Genomic DNA, 23060 nt, shown 5'->3' with positions numbered 1-23060 from the left:
GTCAAATTAATGTCAGATTAGATTTTTCGTAGCAGGTTAGGTGAATTTACGCAGAAGGTTAGGGAAATTAGCGTAGCAGGTTAGGATAATTAGGTTAAGGTTAGGAAAAGGGTTGGGGTTAAAGTTAAAAAGCTAACATTTTACAAAAGCTGGATCCCTTCTAGCCATGACTTAGAACCAAGGGGAAATAATGTGCAAGTTGAGATAAATAGAATAGATGATTCGGACAGCAACATGAACAAGCTGATCTCTTATGGAGGCGAGTGATAATTCATATGGAACTGTTAGCAGGTATAGGTGTGCCAGTGTTGGCAAATACAGTATGGCTCGGAACGCTGCTCGTCCAATCAGCATCCAGGATCCCAAAAACACATTTTATAACGTGAAATAATCAGCATATCCCCTTTTCCATCCTGTTACTTACTCATGATACAGCTTTACGTATGCATACACACGTATGTTGGGGTAGAATTAGTGGACGCAAACCAGGATGGACGCAAACCTCGAAACCCCTTCTCCATCTCTCAGTCTACTATTTGTACTCCCCACACCGTATTGGACTACCAGTCTAGTCCTACATGTACATCTGTTTCTACCATATTCCCCTGTTCTCTCTGTCTAACCATTAGTCTCTACCCTACTCTTCCCTCAGCAGATGGAGATGAGGAGAGAGAAGAGATGAGAGAGAGAAGAGAGAGGAGAGAGAGCGGGAGAGGAAAATGGGTAAATCCTCCTGAGCTCTCTCAGGATGACCGTTCCCTGCAGCTACTTCCCTGGCACAGAACAGGATGAGGCAGCTGTGCTCCCAAAACCATCAGGAATTTACTTGGAACTGGCTCCATTTTGTGTGTGTGTGTGGGGGGGGGGTATTACGCTTCTGTACGTGAAATGTAGGAGTGCTGACATTGTGGGGACACGCACAGAGACACGCACACACAATCCGTTATATGCTCACACACACATTCAGAATGTGACAACAATTTATGGGAATCTGTCTACAGTGTGTACCAGCTGTATTAAAATCTAACCTTTGGCTTTGATTGAGAGCAGCAGAGCAAAGTAGTGAAACACACGACTCTTGCTTATCAGCAGTCACTGAGATAAATCTCATTAGGAAAATCAGCTTCCAGGGACTAAGCTATTGGAAATGAGCTTTCAGGGACTAAGCTATGGGAAATTAGTTTCCAGGGACTAAGCTATGGGAAAGGAGTGTGATCAGTGCTCGCTGAGTGCTGTATGAGTCACACTAGGCCACAATCCATTCTCATGAATTCTCATTTAATTCTCATTCAACTATAATTGTCACAGTTCAACTACAATGAACAAAAATATAAACGCAACATGTAAAGTGTTGGTCCCATGTTTCATGAGCCGAAATTTAAGATACCAGAAATGTTCAATACGCACAAAAAGCTTATTTCCCTCAAATTGTGTGGCCTAATTTCTTTACATTCCCCTGTTAGTGAGCATTTCTCCTTTGCCAAGATAATACATCCACCTGACAGGTGTGGCATATCAAGAAGCTGACTAAACAGCATGATCATTACACAGGTGCACCTTGTGCTGGGGACAATAAAAGGCCACTCTACAATGCCACAGATGTCTCAGATTTTGAGGGAGCATGCAATTAGCATGCTGACTGCAGGAATGTGCACCAGAGCTGTTGCCAGATAATGTAATGTTAATTTCTCTACCATAAGCTGCCTCAAATGTCGTTTTTAGAGAATTTGGCAGTACATCCAACCGGGCTCACAACCGCAGACCATGTGTATGGCATCGTGTGGGCGAGTGGTTTGCTGATATCAACATTGTGAACAGAGTGCACCATGGTGGCGGTGGGGTTATGGTATGGGCAGGCATAAGCTACTGACAACGAACACAATTGCATTTTATAGATTGGCAATTTGAATACAGAAACAGACCATGACGAGTTCCTGAGGCCCATTTCTTTAAAGGTATCTGTGACCAGGAGAGAGGAAAGGATGGAACCATTTTGATAGAAAAAGCTGTTGATAATACTACGGCAATTATCAGCACAAAATGTAATCATTGAGAGAGCATGCCCCGCAAACCGGGAACATTCCCAGAACATTGGGTAAGATTCCCAATCATTTGTATTTAGGGTTTTATTTAACATTAGGATGATAACATCCCAAAAACGTTTAAATATATATATCATTTTATGAAATATCCTAGGAATGTTCATCTAACATTCACTAAAATGTTGTTCACAACATGTTGTTCACAACATCAACAAACACCACAGAACATTCCCCAAAGGTTCTCATTAGGTTTCCAGGTAATGTAATAATACAATGTGCAAGTCATGTTGTCCCAGCAAAACAACATTGGTTCTGTGTAGGGATGCACAATATATCGATGAACATATCGGAATCGGCCGATATTAGCTAAAAATGCCAACATCGGTATCAGCCAGATGTCTAGTTTAACGCCGATGTTAAAAACCGATGTCAAAGTGACCGTGCATACCTATATACCGTATACCGTAGACTTCCGGCGCCGAAAAAGAGATGGCCGCCTCGCTTCGCGTTCCTTGGAAAATATGCAGTATTTTGTTTTTTTATGTGTTATTTCTTACATCGGTACCCCAGGTAATCTTAGGTTTCATTACATACAGTCGGGAGGAACTACTGAATATACGATTAACGTCAACTCATCATCGTTCCTACCAGGAATATGACTTTCCCGAAACGGATCCAGTGTTTTGCCTTCCACCCAATACAATGGATCTGATCCCAGCCGGCGACCCTGTGCGACGCCGTAAAAGGGGCAAACGAGGCGGTCTCGTGGTCAGGCTTCGGAGACGGGCACATCGCGCTCCACTCCCTAGCATACTACTCGCCAATGTCCAGTCTCTTGACAATAAGGTTGATGAAATCCGAGCACGGGTAGCATTCCAGAGAGACATCAGGGATTGCAACGTGCTCTGCTTCACGGAAACATGGCTAACTCAAGAGACGCTAACGGAGTCGGTGCAGCCAGCTGGTTTCTTCATGCATCGCGCCGACAGAAACAAACATCTTTCTGGTAAGAAGAGGGGCGGGGGGGTATGCCTTATGATTAACGAGACGTGGTGTGATCATCATAACAACACACAGGAACTCAAGTCATTCTGTTCACCTGATCTAGAACTCCTCACAATCAAATGTCGACCGCATTATCTACCAAGGGAATTCTCTTCAATCATAATCACAGCCGTATATATTCCCCCCCAAGCAGACACATCGATGGCCCTGAACGAACTTTATCTGACTCTTTGTAAACTGGAAACCACACACCCTGAGGCTGCATTCATCGTAGCTGGGGATTTTAACAAGGCTAATCTAAAAACAAAACTCCCTAAATTCTATCAGCATATCGATTGTGCTACCAGGGCTGGAAAAACCCTAGATCATTGTTATACTAATTTCCGCGACGCATATAAGGCCCTCCCCCGCACCCCTTTCGGAAAAGCTGACCACGACTCCATTTTGTTGATTCCAGCCTACAAACAGAAACTAAAACAACAAGCTCCCGCGCTCAGGTCTGTTCAACGCTGGTCCGACCAATCTGAATCCACGCTTCAAGACTGCTTCGATCACGCGGATTGGAATATGTTCCGCATTGCGTCCAACAACAATATTGACGAATATGCTGATTCGGTGAGCGAGTTCATTAGGAAGTGCATTGACGATGTCGTACCCACAGCAACGATTAAAACATTCCCAAACCAGAAACCGTGGATTGACGGCAGCATTCGCGTGAAACTGAAAGCGCGAACCACTGCTTTTAACCAGGGCAAGGTGACCGGAAGCATGACCGAATACAAACAGTGTAGCTATTCTCTCCGCAAGGCAATCAAACAGGCTAAGTCCCAGTACAGAGACAAAATCGAGTCGCAATTCAACAGCTCAGACACAAGAGGTATGTGGCAGGGTCTACAGTCAATCACGGATTACAAAAAGAAAACCAGCCCCGTCGCGGACCAGGATGTCTTGCTCCCAGACAGGCTAAACAACTTTTTTGCCCGCTTTGAGGACAATACAGTGCCACTGACACGGCCCCCTACCAAAACCTGCGGGCTCTCCTTCACTGCAGCCGAGGTGAGTAAAACATTTAAACGTGTTAACCCTCGCAAGGCTGCAGGCCCAGACGGCATTCCCAGCCGCGTCCTCAGAGCATGCGCAGACCAGCTGGCTGGTGTGTTTACGGACATATTCAATCAATCCTTATCCCAGTCTGCTGTTCCCACATGCTTCAAGAGGGCCACCATTGTTCCTGTTCCCAAGAAAGCTAAGGTAACTGAGCTAAACGACTACCGCCCCGTAGCACTCACTTCCGTCATCATGAAGTGCTTTGAGAGACTAGTCAAGGACCATATCACCTCCACCCTACCGGACACCCTAGACCCACTCCAATTTGCTTACCGACCCAATAGGTCCACAGACGACGCAATCGCAACCACACTGCACACTGCCCTAACCCATCTGGACAAGAGGAATACCCATGTGAGAATGCTGTTCATCGATTACAGCTCAGCATTTAACACCATAGTACCCTCCAAACTCGTCATCAAGCTCGAGACCCTGGGTCTCGACCCCGCCCTGTGCAACTGGGTCCTGGACTTCCTGACGGGCCGCCCCCAGGTGGTGAGGGTAGGTAACAACATCTCCACCCCGCTGATCCTCAACACTGGGGCCCCACAAGGGTGCGTTCTGAGCCCTCTCCTGTACTCCCTGTTCACCCACGACTGCGTGGCCATGCACGCCTCCAACTCAATCATCAAGTTTGCGGATGACACTACAGTGGTAGGCTTGATTACCAACAACGACGAGACGGCCTACAGGGAGGAGGTGAGGGCCCTCGGAGTGTGGTGTCAGGAAAATAACCTCACACTCAACGTCAACAAAACAAAGGAGATGATTGTGGACTTCAGGAAACAGCAGAGGGAGCACCCCCCTATCCACATTGACGGGTCAGTAGTGGAGAAGGTGGAAAGTTTTAAGTTCCTCGGTGTACACATCACGGACAAACTGAATTGGTCCACCCACACAGACAGCGTTGTGAAGAAGGCGCAGCAGCGCCTCTTCAACCTCAGGAGGCTGAAGAAATTCGGCTTGTCACCAAAAGCACTCACAAACTTCTACAGATGCACAATCGAGAGCATCCTGTCGGGCTGTATCACCGCCTGGTACGGCAACTGCTCCGCCCACAACCGTAAGGCTCTCCAGAGGGTAGTGAGGTCTGCAGAACGCATCACCGGGGGCAAACTACCTGCCCTCCAGGACACCTACACCACCCGATGTCACAGGAAGGCCATAAAGATCATCAAGGACAACAACCACCCAAGCCACTGCCTGTTCACCCCGCTATCATCCAGAAGGCGAGGTCAGTACAGGTGCATCAAAGCAGGGACCGAGAGACTGAAAAACAGCTTCTATCTCAAGGCCATCAGACTGTTAAACAGCCACCACTAACATTTAGCGGCCGCTGCCAACATACTGACTCAACTCCAGCCACTTTAAAAATGGGAATTGATGGAAATTATGTAAAAATGTACCACTAGCCACTTTAAACAATGCCACTTAATATAATGTTTACATACCCTACATTACCCATCTCATATGTATATACTGTACTCTATATCATCTACTGCATCTTGCCATCTTTATGTAATACATGTACCACTAGCCACTTTAAACTATGCCACTTTATGTTTACATACCCTACAGTACTCATCTCATATGTATATACCGTACTCTATACCATCTACTGCATCTTGCCATGCCGTTCTGTACCACCACTCATTCATATATCTTTATGTACATATTCTTTATCCCTTTACACTTGTGTGTGTGTATAAGGTAGTAGTTGTGGAATTGTTAGGTTAGATTACTTGTTGGTTATTACTGCATTGTCGGAACTAGAAGCACAAGCATTTCGCTACACTCGCATTAACATCTGCTAACCATGTGTATGTGACTAATAAATTTGATTTGATTTGATTTAGGTACATGACGTAATGACACCACGTAAAATTTGCAACACAGCATTCCCAACATAGCTCACAATGTCTGCTGTGTGGTCGAGCCATCATTTGAAAGAGTAAGAACATTTCAGCGAGACAACTCAAAGGCGAAATCCATTAAAGCCAAGATAATGGCATTCATTGCCCTTGACAATCAACCATTCTCTCTCGTTGGTGCTGTTGGCTTTCGCTGACTGGTCGAGCACCGGTACACACTACTAAGTGCGCTATTTTTCAGATGAGTTACACAGTAATAGCGTCACTGCTATTAGCTTCATGACATACATACTATGGAACACTGTTTGGGTCTTTGCATGTCAAAAAAGATACAGTAGCACTGTCAAAGCTGCACAAAAAAGTCTGCAAACAAGCAAACACCGGCCACGAATGATGTGTTTACAATACCACGTTGGTAATAAAGCATCAGTTGTTCGACCTCAACTCCTGGGGTAGCTAGCTTTAGCTTGGTACCTAGCTAGCACGAATACAACCAGCCTGAAAACAATGGCCAGTAGAAACTGCCGTGATTTTCATTATTCTTAGCAATAATTTAGGAATCCTTGTGAGTAAATTTTAGCTAGGTTGCCACTTGTTGTTCGCCTATTGAAATTGGACTTCAATTCATGAAAATAAATAGCTAGCCAGCTACTTAACCCTGTTGCTCAAAGCTAACAGCCAGCTAGCTTCATCTGGCGAGTGAGGCTCCTCCAGACCGGGTTATGTGTTGTGAAGCTAGCCACAATAAGGATTAGGCACAATAGTGGAATTTGCGGTTTGCCTTCAAAATAAAAATATGTCATTGACTGATGAAAATGAATACAAATAGTAGAATTATACCACACTTTTATTTTGAAGGCTAACCGCAAAGTCCACTATTGTGGCTAATCCTTATTGTGGCTAACTTCACATAGATGGTCCGACCACATTAATCAAATAAGAACTCTTATAAATTAGAGTTATTTTAGATGATGACACCTAGCTATATAGTTAGCTAGCTAACTATATAGCTACTGAAACAGATTATGTCGTTTTGCTATGTTTTTGATCTGGCTAGCTTTCTTTTATGACCACCACTGTAGGTGCACGAAGCAACTTTACCAGCATCATAGCATACGTATCGATGAATCGTTGTGACATATGAAATGCAAGTGATAGTGTAATCAATGTGTAATAACTACGTAAAAAAATAATGAACGTGTTAAATTATTATGTGATGTGCGGTCATATTCAGGTCCTGATTGGTCAACAAGCTTATTTGACACGTCAAATAGTGTTATTTGATGTGTATCTTTTTTGACACGCAAAGACCCAAATGGCGTTCCATAGAAATCTTGGTTGAGAATGAAACGACTGAACAAATGAACAACGAAACAGCACAGCAAGTATGTGAAAGAAATAGGATTTGAGTATGTTTTACTGGTAATGGGGACATTCGTAAATGCAAACAAAATTACTTTTTGGTCAGTGTGTGTGTGTGTGTGTGTGTGTGTGTGTGTGTGTGTGTGTGTGTGTGTGTGTGTGTGTGTGTGTGTGTGTGTGTGTGTGTGTGTGTGTGTGTGTGTAACCTTTATATAACTAGGCAAGTCAGTTAAGAACAAATTCTTATTTACAATGACGGCCCGGACGACACTGGGCCAACTGTGCGCCACCCTATGGGATTCCCAATCACAGCCGGATGTGATCCAGCCTAGATTCGAACCAGGGACTGTAGTGACACCTCTTGCACTGAGATGCAGTGCCTTAGACCACTGCGTCCATGTGTGTGGGTTAACTATTTAAGTGTACTAGAATGCTTAAAAACGGTACTACAATTTTAAATATCGTTTGTCGGTATCGTTTTTTGGGGGGGGCAAGGAAAATATTGGATATCGGTATCGGCCAAAAATGTCATATCGGTGCATCACTAGTTCTGTGAAAGTTCCCAGAATATTCGTAAGGTTCCGGCAAATGTTCTCATAACACAAAAACTGTCCAGTCATACTGATAATTATAGAATGTTTGTATAAAACATACGCCTGATGTTGCAAGAAACATTCCTAGAACACATTTATCCTGTTCTTTAAAGGTTCCCAGAAGGTTTTATTCGGTTGTGGGAACAGTCTGGTGAGAGCATTGTGCGGACATCACAAAATATATGTTCCCAAACACAACAACTGTCCAGTTGTGTGGATGATTCTACAATGTTTCTTTTAGGGTGCAAAAAACATTCACCTGATGTTACAAGAACATTCCCAGAACACATTTGTAATGTACCCACAATGTTCCCACAACCCATTACATGTTCTGGGAACTTTTAAAGAAATCGTATAGATAGTTCTGTTAACATTCTTGCAACATCATAGGAATGTTTTGTGCACCTTGATACAAACATTATCTGAATGTCAGCACAACTGGACAGTTGTGTTTTGGGAACATATCATTTGTGATGTCCCCACAGTCAGTGGTGGAAAAAGTACCCAATTTTCATACTTGAGTAAAAGTAAAGATACCTTAACAGAAAATGACTCAAGTAAAAGTCCCCCGGTAGAATACTACTTAAGTAAAAGTCTAAAAGTATTTGGTTTTAAATATACCCAAGTATCAAAAGTAAATGTAATTGCAAAAACATACTTAAGTATCAAAAGTAAAAGTATAAATCATTTATTAAGCAAACCAAACGGCACAATTTTCGTGTTTTTTATTTACAGATAACCAGGAGCACACACCAACACTCAGACATCATTGTACATTTTACAAATGAAGCATTTGTGTTAAGTTAGTCCGCCAGATCAGAGGCAGTAGGGATGATCAGGGATGTTCTCTAAGTGCATGAATAGGACCATTTTCCCGGTCCTGCTAAGCATTCAAAATGTAACAAGTACTTTTGGGTGTCAGGATAAATGTATGGAGTAAAAAGTATATCATTTTTTATTTTGCAATATAGTGTAGTAAAAGGAAATGTGGTCCAAAATGTAAAAAACTACTTAATTAGTACTACACCACTGCCCAGAGTCTGCCCACAGTCTTCCCACCAGACTGTTCCCACAACCTAATGAATCATTCTGGGAACCTTTAAAGAACAGACGAAATGTGTTCTAGGAACGTTCTTGCAACATCAGGCGAAGATTTTACACAAACATTCTACAATCAGTTTTTATGTTACGAGAACACGCGACCTAACGAATGTTCTGAAAACTTTCACAAAACCAATTTTGGATTGCTGGGCATGCCCTACATCTTAAGCAAAAAACAACATCACCAACACACTCACCAGCTATCGTTCTCTATGTGACATTGACATGCTCCAACTGATGCCATTTGTAGCTAACAATAATTGACTATTTTTAACTACTGCTGTCACATCGACACTTATATTCATTATAATTCCATTATTGCTTTTGTGCTGATTTTCAGTATTTATCAAGCACATGCTTTCATAATTTGACCGTGCATCTTGCTGACCGTGGGTCTTGGTGGTTGGGGTATTTTTTTTATTTTGTCATTATAAAAATAAGCTGTTACCGCATTTCAACACATATGCTTTCTGTTTCATAGTTGCAACACAGGTAGTCCACAAATAAAATGTATTGAACACTTCAATGTTGGTGTGTTTCAGTTTTTACATAAGCCTACAGTAACATAAACGAATAAATTATATTGTCTTATTTTAAATATATATTTTTTGTATTCTAATGTTACTCAAGACCATTAACACAACCAAATGATAATTTTTGCTATAGCATATATGAAATCTATTAATTAGACTGTTAGAATATTGCAGTCAGAATGACTGCTCACTTATAAGCTCAAAGGGGGGTCCCTCGAGGCCCACCGGTTCTAGTTTTAAATGCCCCGGTTGAACTATGTTGTGGAGGACTTGAGAAAGAGCTTTTACCGTCCTCTTCTCAAGACCTCTGGCAGCCTGCTGTAGAATGGCAATCACCATCAGACAGATAAGTGTAATTTACAGTGCCTTCGGAAAGTATCAAAAGTATTGACTTTTTCCACATTTTATTACGTTACAGGATTATTCAAAAATGGATTAAAAAAAAAAATCCTAAGAAATCTACACACAATACCCCATAATGACAAATAAAAAACAGGTTTTCAGAATTTTTTGCAAAGGTATAAAACATTAAAAAAACAGTTATCTTATTTACATAAGTATTCAGACCCTTTGCTATGAAACTCGAAATTGAGTTCAGGTGCATCCTGTTTCCATTGATCATCCTTGAGATGTTTCCACAACCTGATTGGAGTCCACCTGTGGTACATTCAATTGATTGGACATGATTTGGAAAGGCAAACACCTGTCAATATAAGATCCCACAGTTGACAGTGTATGTCAGAGCTAAAACCAAGCCATGAGGTTGAAGGAATTGTCCGTAGAGAAAAGAGAAAAGCTCTTTCTCAAGTCCTCCACAGACAGGGTACCAAAACATTTCTGCAGCATTGAAGATCCCCAAGAACACAGTGGCCTCCATCAATCTTGGAACCACCAAGACTCTTTCTAGAGCTGACTGTCTGGCCAAACTGAGCAATCGGGGGAGAAGGGCCTTAGTCAGGGAGGTGACCAAGAACCCAATGGTCACTCTGACAGAGCTATAGAGTTCCTCTGTGGAGATGGGAGAACCTTCCAGAAGGACAACCATCTCTGCAACACTCCACCAATCAGGCCTTCATGGTAGAGTGACCAGACGGAAGCCATTCCTCAGTAAAAGGCACATGAAAGCCCGCTTGGAGTTTGCCAAAAAGCACCTAAAGAACTCTCAGACCATGAGAGACAAGATTCTCTGGTCTGATGAAACAAAGATTTGGCCTGAATGCCAAGCATCACGTCGGGAGGAAACCTTTTTTAGCGGCAGGGACTGGGAGACTAGTCAGGATCGAGGCAAAGTTGAACGGAGCAAAGTACAGAGAGATCCTTGATGAAAACCTGCTCCAGTGCACTCAGGACCTCAGACTGGGGCAAAGGTTCACCTTCCAACAGGACAACGACCCTAAGCACACAGCCAAGACAACGCAGGAGTGGCTTCGGGACAAGTCTCTGAATGTCCTTGAGTGGCCCAGCCAGAGCCCAGACTGGAACCCGATCAAACATCTCTGGAGAGACCTGAAAATAGCTGTGCAGCAACACTCCCCATCTAACCTGACATAGCTTGAGAGGATCTGCAGAGAAGAATGGGAAAACTCCCCAAATACAGATGTGCCAAGCTTGTAGCGTCATACCCAAGAATACTAGATGCTGTAATCGCTGCCAAAGGTGCTTCAACAAAGTACTGAGTAAAGTACATTTCTGTTTTTTATTTTTAATACATTTGCAAAAATGTCTAAAAACCAGTTTTTGCTTTGTCATTATGGGGTATTGTGTGTAGATTGATTGGGGGATGACAATTTAATCCATTTTAGAATAAGTTTATAACGTAACAAAATGTGAAAAAAGTCAAGGCGTCTGAAAACTTTCCAAAAGCACTGTACTGTACATGCTCCACAGATCTTAGAGCCACTGTCTAAACCATGGATCAATCCTTCTCTCCTCTTCTCTCTCACTCTTCTCACTCCCTTGCTTCTCTCTCTCTTCTTGTTCTCTCTCTCATGATCTGAATAAGAGACTGGATAAACGAGCAATCTGCAATCAACTTCAAACATTTTCACATCTATTCTGGTCAAGTTGCTTTCACAAAGACAGTGAGAGTGTTTATGAGTCTGTGTATACAATAATTAATCATTTGTATTGCAGTAGTGCTGGTGTACAGCCATGACCTGAGCCAGTTATACCACAAAGCATTCAATTACAATTCGACTTGAAGTAATTTAAATATTCTACAACAACAAATCAAATCAAGCAGTATTCCACACTGTGGTTAAACCCACACAAGAGGCAGATATGTTTACTGATGTCATCTCATTGACATGTCATCACACTGACAGCTTTTGACAGCCTGTTCTAATTTCAATTTGCGTATAGCAGCATATAATGTCACGAGGGGAAGGTATAGACATGGCTCCATCTGCGAGAGAGGAAAAGGTTGCTGACGCAACCACAACATACTGTATTGTAGTGAATAACCATCTGACTCGTGGCACAGACAGCTTTCAACATGAGTCTCTGACATCTGACACTAGCAGCAGTCTCATCTACAGGGAGTCTGATTGAGGAAGGAGAGAATATGGGGAGGGAGGGGAGGAATTATAGGCAGCTGAGGAAAAGGAGGGGAGAGAGGAGTAAAAAAAAGAAAAAAGGAATTAAAGAGGGGGGTTCTGACTCACTGGTAAAGTCTTCATCTCCAGATCCTTGACATCCGTCCTCATCGTCACACTCTCCGCTGGCCTCTTCTCTCGTCCCACTGCCCGTCTCCACCCACCCACCCCAGTCTGTCGCCCAGCCCATCTGACCCTGCATTTCCTGCAACACACAGGTCAGAGGTCAAATGGGGTCATTCTATCTGAAAATAAGCCACATCCAATTCTGCACTGTTCCACTTTTCAAGCAAAACACAATAAATAGACAGATAAATGCTATAGCACACAATACATATTTGGATAGTCACACTGTTGCAAACAAGTTAATTCTGGCATAGGACAGAACACGTGCATATTCATCAGTAATAAAAATATCCCTGTGTCAGGAAGTGTAGTACTGTGAGTAGTGGGGGTCTCCAGCCCCCCCCCCCCCCAAAAAAAAACTGTTAATGATGCGGAAACAAGAGGAAAAACCCCAATGATAACCTTTCAGCACATCAGTAGACAGAGCTGAGATTTTAGCTTTTATGTTTGTCCCTTTCCAGCATTATTACATCTGACCAGGCAGGTAGCCTAGTGGTTAGAGTGTTGGACTAGCTTTTGCACAGACCAATATCACAAAAACAAATGAGGGCATTCTTGTTAAACAAAAGGTAACAATAAGCAACTATAGTCTTGTGTGTTGTTCCAAATGTTGGTTCATCTGACAAGTGAAACAAAATGAGGAAAACAAATGTCAGCAACTACTGCACAACCACCAGAAAGGAAACTATGTAAAGAAACTGATAAGGCACATTCAAAGGGAATGGGAATGGCATCTCCAAGTATTATAAGAACAGAGCTGAATTTGCCTTTGTGGAAAGTGAATACTGGTACAGTTTAGGTTAAGCCTTCCGCCACAGAGGAATGGACGGTGTGTGGGCCAACAACTGTTTCAATTGATCACGGATCATAACTCATACAACGACCAGTGATGTTTTGGGTTAGCGTGAAAACGCAAGGATTATCTGATCTTCCATACCCTCAACATGCAAGGATTTATTGGATGAAGAGGCTGTAACATCAATAGTACTGTACGATATTCTATAGCACAGGGCACACTAGTGATGTTGCTGCCTCTGGGGCAGCAGAAAGGCAGATTATGTTGCTGCCCTACTGGAGACAATGCAACACTTTTTTGCACTGCCTAAATATCACCAACAGACTAGGGATTCCAATTTGATATGATTTAAAACTAATGCTGCTGGTTCAGTAGAAATAATTGTTTGGATTCACATACTGTACAGAAGGCACATTTTATAAAAGTGCTTTGTATTTCCCATTGAGAGGAGGTAACTGATCATGGTATACAGTCCACTTACTCATTAAGTACAAGGTCCAATCTTACTGATTGCTGATACCACACAGGTTAAGTGATTAAGGGCCAGTTCATGTACCCAAAGTATTCAACTAGATGCAATTATTTTTACTTCATCATGTACTAAACTAAACCCTGGCCCTCTGCCCCCTCCCTGCCCCCGCTTCAGCCTCTCAGAGTCCCACTACATTGAGACCCTGTGAGGTGTGATATGCACATTAAACCTTGTATAATATAATTACATTTCCACAAATTAAAAGTCTAATTTAATAGCCATATTCATGAGTTCACGGAGAGAAAAACGATTGGCTGCAGTTAAACGTTGTGTGGAGAGATACTGTAGCTAGATTGTGGAGCATAAGGGCTAGAAGTGAAGGAGTTGAAAAAAGACAATTAAATGTCCCCGGCTGTGTCTATGGCCTAATCAACTCAGAAGGCTCGTTAATTATATATGGCTTTAAATCAATTACATGTTGTGTAAGAGAGGAACCACGGCAACGTAACTGCGACTCATTGACCTCTACCTACAGAACCAGTCAAAAGTTTGAACACGCCTACTCATTCCAAGGTTTTTCTTTATTTTTACCATTTTCTACATTGTAGAATAATAGTGAAGACATCAAAACTATGAAATAACACATGGAATCATGTAGTAACAAAAAAAGAGTTAAACAAATCAAAATATATTTTATATTCTTCAAAGTAGCCACCCTTGATAACAGCTTTGCACACTCTTGGCATTCTCTTTTTTATTTATTTAAACTTTATTTAACTAGAAAAGTCAATTAAGAACAAATTCTTAGTTACAATGACGGCCTACCCCGGCGACGCTGGGCCAATTGTGCACCGCCCTATGAGACTCCCAATCACGGCCAGTTCTGATACAACCTGGAATCAAACCAGGGTCTGTAGTGATGCCTCTAGCACTGAGATGCAGTGCCTTAGACCGCTGCGCCACTCGGGAGCCACTCTCTCAACCAGCTTCATAAGGTACTGAGGTGACCTGGAATGCATTTCAATTAACAGATGTGCCTTGTTAAAAGTGAATTTGTGGAATTTCTTTCCTTCTTAATGCGTTTGAGCCAATCAGTTGTGTTGTGACAAAGTAGGGGGGGTATACAGAAGATAGCCCTTTTGGTAAAAGACCAAGTCCATATTATGGCAAAAACAGCTCAAGTAAGGAAAGAGAAACGATAGTCTATCATTACTTTAAGACATCAGCCAATGCGGGAACATTTCAAGAACCATTAAGTGCTATGATGAAACTGGCTCTCATGAGGACCGCCACAGGAAAGGAAGACCCAGAGTTTCCTATGCTGCAGAGGATAAGTTCATTAGAGTTACCAGCATCAGAAATTTCAGCCCAAATAAATGCTTCTGTAAGAACCAACGCTGGACTAGACAAGCAGATACGGAGAGTGAGCATTTAATATAGCACAGACATGGAACAGGACAGGAACAGCGTCAGAACCGGGAAACACAACGACATACGACAATTAATGCTGAAGCGGGGAACAGAGCTGGGGAACAGACAGATATAGGGGAGGAAATAACACAGGTGATTGAGTCCAGGTAAGTGCAATGAATCGCTGATGCGCGTGACGAGGGAAGCAGGTCTGCGTAATGATGGTGGCAGGAGTGCGTAATACTGGGCAGCCTGGCACCCTAGAGTGCCATGGAGGGAGAGCGGGAGCAGGCATGACAGCTTCACTCAGTTCAAGTAACAGACACATCTCAACATTAACTGTTCAGAGGAGACTGTGTGAATCAGGCCTTCATTGTCAAATTGCTGCAAAGAAACCACTACTAAAGGACACCAATAAGAAGAAAAGACATGCTTGGTCGAATAAACATGAGCAATGGACATTAGACGGGTGGAAATTTGAGATTTTTGGTTCCAACCGCTGTGTCTTTGTGAGATGCAGAGTTGGTGAACGGATGATCTCTGCATGTGTAATTCCCACTGTGAAGCATGGAGGAGGAGGTGTGATGGTGTGGGGGTGTTTTGCTGGTGACACTGTTAGTGATTTATTTAGAATTCAAGGCACACTTAACCAGCATCGCTACCACAGCATTCTGCAGCAATACGCCATTCTATCTTCTTTGCGCTTAGTGGGACTATCATTTGTTTTTCAACAAGACAATGACCCAACACACCTCTAGGCTGTGTAAGGGCTATTTGAACAAGAAGGAGAGTGATGGAGTGCTACATCAGATGACCTGGCCTCCACAATCACCCGACCTCAACCCAATTGAGATGGTTTGGGATGAGTTGGACCGCAGAGTGAAGGAAAAGCAGCCAACAAGTGCTCTACATATGTGGGAACTCCTTCAAGACTGTAAGAAAAGCATTCCAGGTGAAGCTGGTTGAGAGAATGCCAAGAGTTTGCAAAGCTTCTATCAAGGCAAAGGGTGGCTACTTTGAAGAATCTCAAATATACAAAATATTTTGATTTGTTTAACACTTCTTTGGTTACTACATGATTCCATATGTGTTGTTTCATAGTTTTGATGTCTTCACTATTATTGTACATTGTAGAATGAGTAGGTGTGTCCAAACTTTTGACTGGTACTGTATGTGGCTACATTCATATTTTACACTGACTAACAAGTGATTGTCTTTTTCGAATAGTATATTCATTTGTACTGCTCTGTTGGAAATCACTCTGAAAATCTGAATGTGAGCATATTGTATTGTCTTGTAGTGTCATTGAAAAGGTCTGGAAAACACAAAAGACCTGGATCTTCTTAGGCAGTCTGAACACTGACTGAGGTGTCATTGCAATCGTATAGGCCTACAAATTCCCTATTCAATCGCTCTATACCTATCTTTTCATGCTTTCGCCTTTTCTCTAGTTTCATATTTTCTTGCTCAAACTTTACCTCTCTCCATATCATAATCTTCTGGTTTTATTATAATTACATGTTTAATGTCTCCTTTCAAATGAATATTGTATGATACCCACTGGGACAATTGGTACTAGTACTAGGCCTTGTAATAACACATGAGCAGGCAGGTGTCAGGTTTTGGCCAGGACTGTTCTGGTTTTTGTCACTAGATGTCCCCATTGCACCTTTTTTGAACCTTTTGTTTTTTCCTTGCTCTATTATTGTTTGCACCTGTGTGTCGTTCCCTTGTTGGTATTTAAACCCTGTGTGTTCCTCAGTTCTTTGCTCAGTGTTTGTATGTTAGCACCCAGCCCCAGCCCAAGCCTTGTTGTGAACATATATTTTCTCTTGTTGGATTTTCCAGAGGTTCTCTGGTTTTGTTCTTGTGTATTTTTGGATTAGTCTTTTGAGGTTTGTTTTTTCCCTTGCTGTTCTTACCACTTTGTGGATTTTCTTTGTATTTTGGAAGATATCCATTTTTTGCCTCTTGGCTTTATTTTGGACGTTGTGGATTTATATTCTTTGCCTGAAGATCTTGTTCTTTTATTAAACCACCATCTCTAGTACTGCTGTGTCTGCCTCATCTTCTGGGTTCTGCCGATTATTAGTGACTGTTTCTCGCACCGGGTCCTGACAGAAACACTGAGCCATTAAAATGAACCCAGAGGCAGCCAGTACCCAGGACTTTTTTCCCATGCTGTCCCACCACGAGGGGACTGTCCAACGTCACGAAGCTGCTCTGGTTCAGCAAGAGGCCTTAATGGCTGGACATTCTCAACTTCTGTCGGAGATGATGACTTCCATAAAGCAGATTTCTGATCAACTTTCTCCTGCAACCGCTTCTGCTCCAGTTCATCAGATTCAAGTGCCCGTGGCAGTTAACCCCCTGGCTGAACCTCGTCTGCCGCCTCCCCAACGGTTCTCAGGTGATCCGAGTGTTTGTAAGGGGTTTTTCACCCAATGTTCTCTCTCCTTCGAGCTGCAACCCTCGTCGTTTCCCACCGACCGGTCCAAGATAGCATATATCATCACCCTGCTGTCGGAAAAAGCCCTAGCCTGGGCTACTGCTGTGTGGGATGCCCAAAGTCCCTGCTGTGCCAGCTACTCTACCGTTGCTGAAGAATTCAAGCGAGTGTTTCAAGGTCCTACCAGCGGTCCTGACTCAGCCAAACAGCTCCTGACTCTCCGCCAAGGTCGGCGCAGCGTGACGGACTATGCCATCCAGTTCCGCACGGTGGCAGCAGCGAGTGGCTGGAACGACGAGGCGCTCACAGTGTGCTTTTTGAAGGGTCTTTCCGACACCATCCAAGATGAACTGGCCACTCGGGAACCACCGGACAACCTCGAGTCCCTGATCAAGTTGGCTTCACGCATAGACCAGCATCTGAGAGAGAGAGAGCTCAACCGTAGATCTCTCACCCTAGCTCCTATCGGTCCCAGCTCCGAGTCTCCACCTTTATCCTCGCTGACTCCACCGGAACCCATGCAGGTTGGACGCATCTCCCAGGCAGAGAGAGACCGCCGGATGAGGGAGCGATGCTGTCTATATTGCGGCAAACCGGGCCATTTCCTCTCCACGTGTCCCGGGCTCCAGGGAAAACGCACTCTCCCGTGCAGGCCTGGGAGGACTGTAACGGGAAACATAACCTCCTCCCATCCATCCAACTCCCGCCTGCTCATTCCAGTTACCCTTTCCTGGGACAACCACGAGCTTCCCCTTCAAGCCTTGGTAGACTCTGGAGCCGCAGGTAACTTCATGGATGGTGTCTGGGCGAAGGAGAATGGCGTTCCCTCTGAACCTCTAAGTGACCCCATAAGGGTTACTACGTTGGATGGAAGCCCTTTTGGGATCTGGACTTGTCACTCGTGTCACTACCCCCTTGCGACTTTCAGTTTCCCAACACCAGGAAGTGATGAACTTTCATCTGACCTCGTGTTCCGAGTTCCCTCTCGTCCTTGGATACCCCTGGCTTCACAGCCATAACCCTCACATCGACTGGTCTGTGGGCACTATCAAGCAGTGGGGTCCTACGTGCCAAGCCACTTGTATCTTCCCAAGTTCCCCGAGTTCCCCTCCCGAGTCTCTAGAATCCATCGACCTGTCCCGAGTTCCCGAGTGTTACCATGACCTCAAACCGGTATTTAGCAAACAGAGGGCCACCAAACTACCACCCCATAGACCTTACGATTGCCCCATCGACCTGTTTCCGGGCACCTGCCCCCCCAGGGGTCGGATCTTTTCCCTATCTCCTCCCGAACGAGCTGCTATGGATACCTACATCAAGGACTCTCTGGCAGCAGGCCTCATGCGTCCATCCACCTCGCCGGCGGGAGCAGGGTTTTTCTTTGTGGCCAAAAAAGACGGGGGATTACGTCCTTGCATCGACTACCGGGGACTTAATGCCATAACCGTCCGTAACCGCTACCCGCTACCCCTTATGGCCACAGCCTTTGAGCTGCTCCAGGAAGCAGTTGTCTTCACTAAGCTTGACCTGCGGAACGCATACCATCTTGTGCGGATCAAACCCGGTGACGAGTGGAAGACCGCTTTCAACACGCCTACTGGTCACTACGAATACTTGGTGATGCCCTTCGGCCTGACCAACGCCCCGGCTGTGTTCCAAGCGCTCATAAACGATGTGCTTAGGGATATGCTTAACATTTTCGTGTTTGTTTACTTGGATGACATCCTCATCTTTTCGAGCTCCCTTCAAGAACACACTAAGCATGTCAGACAAGTGCTCAAACGCCTTCTAGACAGCCATTTGTACGTTAAGCCGGAAAAGTGTGAATTCCATTCCTCTCGAGTACAATTCCTGGGATTTGTAGTGGAACCCGGTCGAGTCCAGATGGACCCCAAGAAGGTAGGGGCGGTAGCAGATTGGCCCACCCCCAAGTCCGTTAAGGAAGTTCAGCGTTTCCTGGGCTTCACTAATTTCTACCGCAAGTTCATCAAGAACTTCAGCTCGGTGGCAGCCCCTCTCTCAGCGTTAACCAAGGGTGGCAACACAAGGTTTCTGTGGGGAAGAGAAGCTGAGACGGCCTTCCAAGGACTCAAGCAGCGCATCCTCTCTGCTCCCATCCTGACACTACCGACGGCGGATTAACCTTTTGTGGTGGAGGTAGACGCATCAGAGGTTGGTGTTGGAGCTGTCCTGTCTCAGAGGGGTGAAGACAAGAGGCTTCATCCTTGCGCCTTCTTCTCTCACCGGATTACCCCGGCCGAGAGGAATTACGATGTGGGGGATCGTGAACTCCTAGCGGTTAAGATGGCATTGAAGGAATGGAGACACTGGCTCGAGGGGGCTTCTCAACCGTTTCAAGTGCTTACGGACCACAAAAATCTGGAGTATATCCAGCAGGCGAAGCGGTTGAACTCCAGACAAGCTCGATGGTCTCTTTTCTTCAGCCGATTCCAGTTTATTCTCACCTATAGACCCGGGTCGAAGAATCTCAAACCGGATGCCTTGTCACGAGTCTACTCTCCTGCCATTCGAGAAGATACTGACATGACTGTTCTTCCTGCCGCTAAGATCGTGGCTCCAATCTCGTGGCAAGTTGAGGATACCGTGAGACAAGCTCAAGCCATCGAACCGGGTCCTAAAGGAGGTCCTGCCAATCGGTTGTTTGTTCCCAAGGCAGCAAGATCCCAAGTCCTTCTGTGGGGGCACTCCTCTCGCCTCACCTGTCACCCGGGCGTAGGTCGCACCTTGGAGTTCATTCAGCGTAAGTTCTGGTGGCCCACCATAAAAGAAGACGTTGCCACTTTCGTCAAGGCCTGTCCCGTGTGCTGCCAGGGCAAATCTTCTCACCTCCGCCCTCAAGGACTCCTTCACCCTTTATCTATTCCCCACCGACCCTGGTCCCATATCTCGTTGGACTTTATTACTGGCCTTCCTCCGTCCCATGGTAATACTACTATCCTAGTCATCATCGACAGGTTTTCTAAGGCGGCCAGGTTTGTTCCCTTGACCAAATTACCTTCTGCCAAGGAAACAGCTGAGTTGGTGATTAACCATGTGTTCCGAGTCTTTGGCATCCCGCAGGATATGGTTTCCGACAGAGGTCCCCAGTTCGCCTCAAGGTTTTGGAAGGCCTTCTGCCAACTCATAGGGGCCACGGCCAGTTTATCTTCAGGGTACCATCCGGAGTCCAACGGCCAAACTGAGAGGATGAATCAGGAGCTGGAAACCACCCTCAGATGTATGGTTTCCAACAACCCATCCACATGGTCAACCTTCATTGTTTGGGCCGAGTACGCGCACAACACCTTGTGCTCCTCCTCCACTGGTATATCCCCGCACGAGTGTCAGTTTGGCTATGCTCCTCTATTGTTCCCGGACCAGGAGGCAGAAGTCAGAGTGCCTTCAGCCTCGAGGTTCATCAGACGCTGTCGGCTTACGTGGAAGAAGGCCCGTCTTAATCTTCTGCGTTCCTCACAGCAGTACCAACGACAAGCCAACAGACGTCGCCGTCCCGGTCCTACCCTGTACCCCGGCCAGAGAGTATGGCTCTCAACAAAAAACTTACCGCTACGGGTGGAGTCTCGCAAGCTGTCCCAGAGATTCATCGGTCCCTTTAAGATTGCCAGGAGAGTCAATCCCGTTACTTTTCGCCTGCACTTACCCAGATCCCTTAAGATCAATCCCACATTTCACATTTCTTTATTAAAACCTGTTGTTTTTTCTCCCCTTATCCCGGCAGGCAGACCTCCCCCTCCGCCCCGTGTCATCGGAGGCCAGTCGGCTTATACCGTCCACCGGATACTGGACTCCCGCCGGGTGCAGCGGTCCTGGCAGTATCTGGTGGACTGGGAAGGCTACGGTCCCGAGGAGCGCTCCTGGGTTCCTGCCAAGGACATACTGGACCCTGACCTCATTCGTCAGTTCAGGGCCCTCCACCCTGAGAAGGCTGGTAGGAACGTCAGGAGCCGTTCCTAGGAGGGGGATTCTGTCAGGTTTTGGCCAGGACTGTTCTGGTTTTTGTCACTAGATGTCCCCATTGCACCTTTTTTGAACCTTTTGTTTTTTCCTTGCTCTATTATTGTTTGCACCTGTGTGTCGTTCCCTTGTTGGTATTTAAACCCTGTGTGTTCCTCAGTTCTTTGCTCAGTGTTTGTATGTTAGCACCCAGCCCCAGCCCAAGCCTTGTTGTGAACATATATTTTCTCTTGTTGGATTTTCCAGAGGTTCTCTGGTTTTGTTCTTGTGTATTTTTGGATTAGTCTTTTGAGGTTTGTTTTTTCCCTTGCTGTTCTTACCACTTTGTGGATTTTCTTTGTATTTTGGAAGATATCCATTTTTTGCCTCTTGGCTTTATTTTGGACGTTGTGGATTTATATTCTTTGCCTGAAGATCTTGTTCTTTTATTAAACCACCATCTCTAGTACTGCTGTGTCTGCCTCATCTTCTGGGTTCTGCCGATTATTAGTGACTGTTTCTCGCACCGGGTCCTGACAGGCAGGCATGTATTTTACACTGCGCTGTGTGTTCACATAGAATCACATCAGCATCAAACGTTCTAATTGCATGACAGCATCACACGTTGTGTGTGTGTGTGTGTGTGTGTGATTGTACACATCTATATGGTGATTATACCCATCTATATGTGTGTGTCTGGAGAACATTAAGCCTTTACAGTACATTAATTGGCTTCCTGTGTCTGTGATTGCTTCTTAATTTGCTTTTTTGGAGGATGGATTCTCTTCATAACAACAGTGTTAGCTCATTAAAACCTCTGCTAGTCTGTTCATGAAGAATTACTGAGAAAGCTCTCTTGTGGGGGCTTTTATTGTGTGTTGGCAGACTCACATATGTAGGTATTTAAGACTCATGGGTCACATGTAGGGGTGTAACGGTACACGTATTCTTACTAAATGGTCCTCACTGTGTACCCGAATGAATATAAAAAAACAATAGGCCTATGGGTTATGACTACGCTGGCCTATACCTCTTGAATAAATCTGAGCTGAAAAAAACATTTCAGGCTATTCCGTTAAAACAACCAAAGCCTATGCGCATGTTAATCAAAATTAAAATCTTAACTGGAGTATTTCAAACTGTCCTTTTGGGAGGCGCAGCCAGGAACTAGTGCTGTACGATTTACGCCAACATCACCCCAGTATACCGGCGCAAGACGGAAACACAAAGAAACAACAACACATTGTCTACCACTCCGCATTCGATCAGCTGATTCTGACCGGGCCAAATAAATTACAAGAGTGATAATAAGGCTATGTTTATATTTTTTACAGTCTTTGGTTTATAGTCATGTTTATGTGCCCGTTCTCGGTGATTGAGAATAGGGGGTTTCAGGCAGCCCCTCGTGAAAGTTCTCGAGCCACTTTACAAACTTCCCTCTTGCACCCATTTCAGCAAACAGGTAGTACCCACTCTATATAAGCAGGTAGTACCCACTCTATATAAGCCAAAATGTTCAATGAATTGGCCAATGCACCCTGTGTTGTGCTTACTTTCACAGTGACAGCCAATCACATTACCACAGAGTGGGAGATGTACCGTGCTACAGAGTAACAAGTGCACATCTGGCACTGAAGGAGGCAGT

At 44.5% G+C, this 23060-nt stretch overlaps 1 protein-coding gene across 1 annotated transcript in view; it reads right to left on the bottom strand.

The window, feature by feature from the left end:
• LOC139578424 (glypican-5-like) overlaps positions 1-23060 on the bottom strand; it is a 126102-nt gene that overhangs the window by 35336 nt on the left and 67706 nt on the right. The window contains exon 8 of the mRNA XM_071405989.1: positions 12278-12413. Coding sequence (XP_071262090.1) covers positions 12278-12413 — 136 coding nt within the window. The remainder of the gene's footprint in view (positions 1-12277; positions 12414-23060) is intronic.

This window comes from Salvelinus alpinus, chromosome 6 (assembly GCF_045679555.1).
Source record: "Salvelinus alpinus chromosome 6, SLU_Salpinus.1, whole genome shotgun sequence".
Classification (NCBI taxonomy): domain Eukaryota; kingdom Metazoa; phylum Chordata; class Actinopteri; order Salmoniformes; family Salmonidae; genus Salvelinus; species Salvelinus alpinus.
This window is presented reverse-complemented; position numbering and strand designations above follow the sequence as displayed.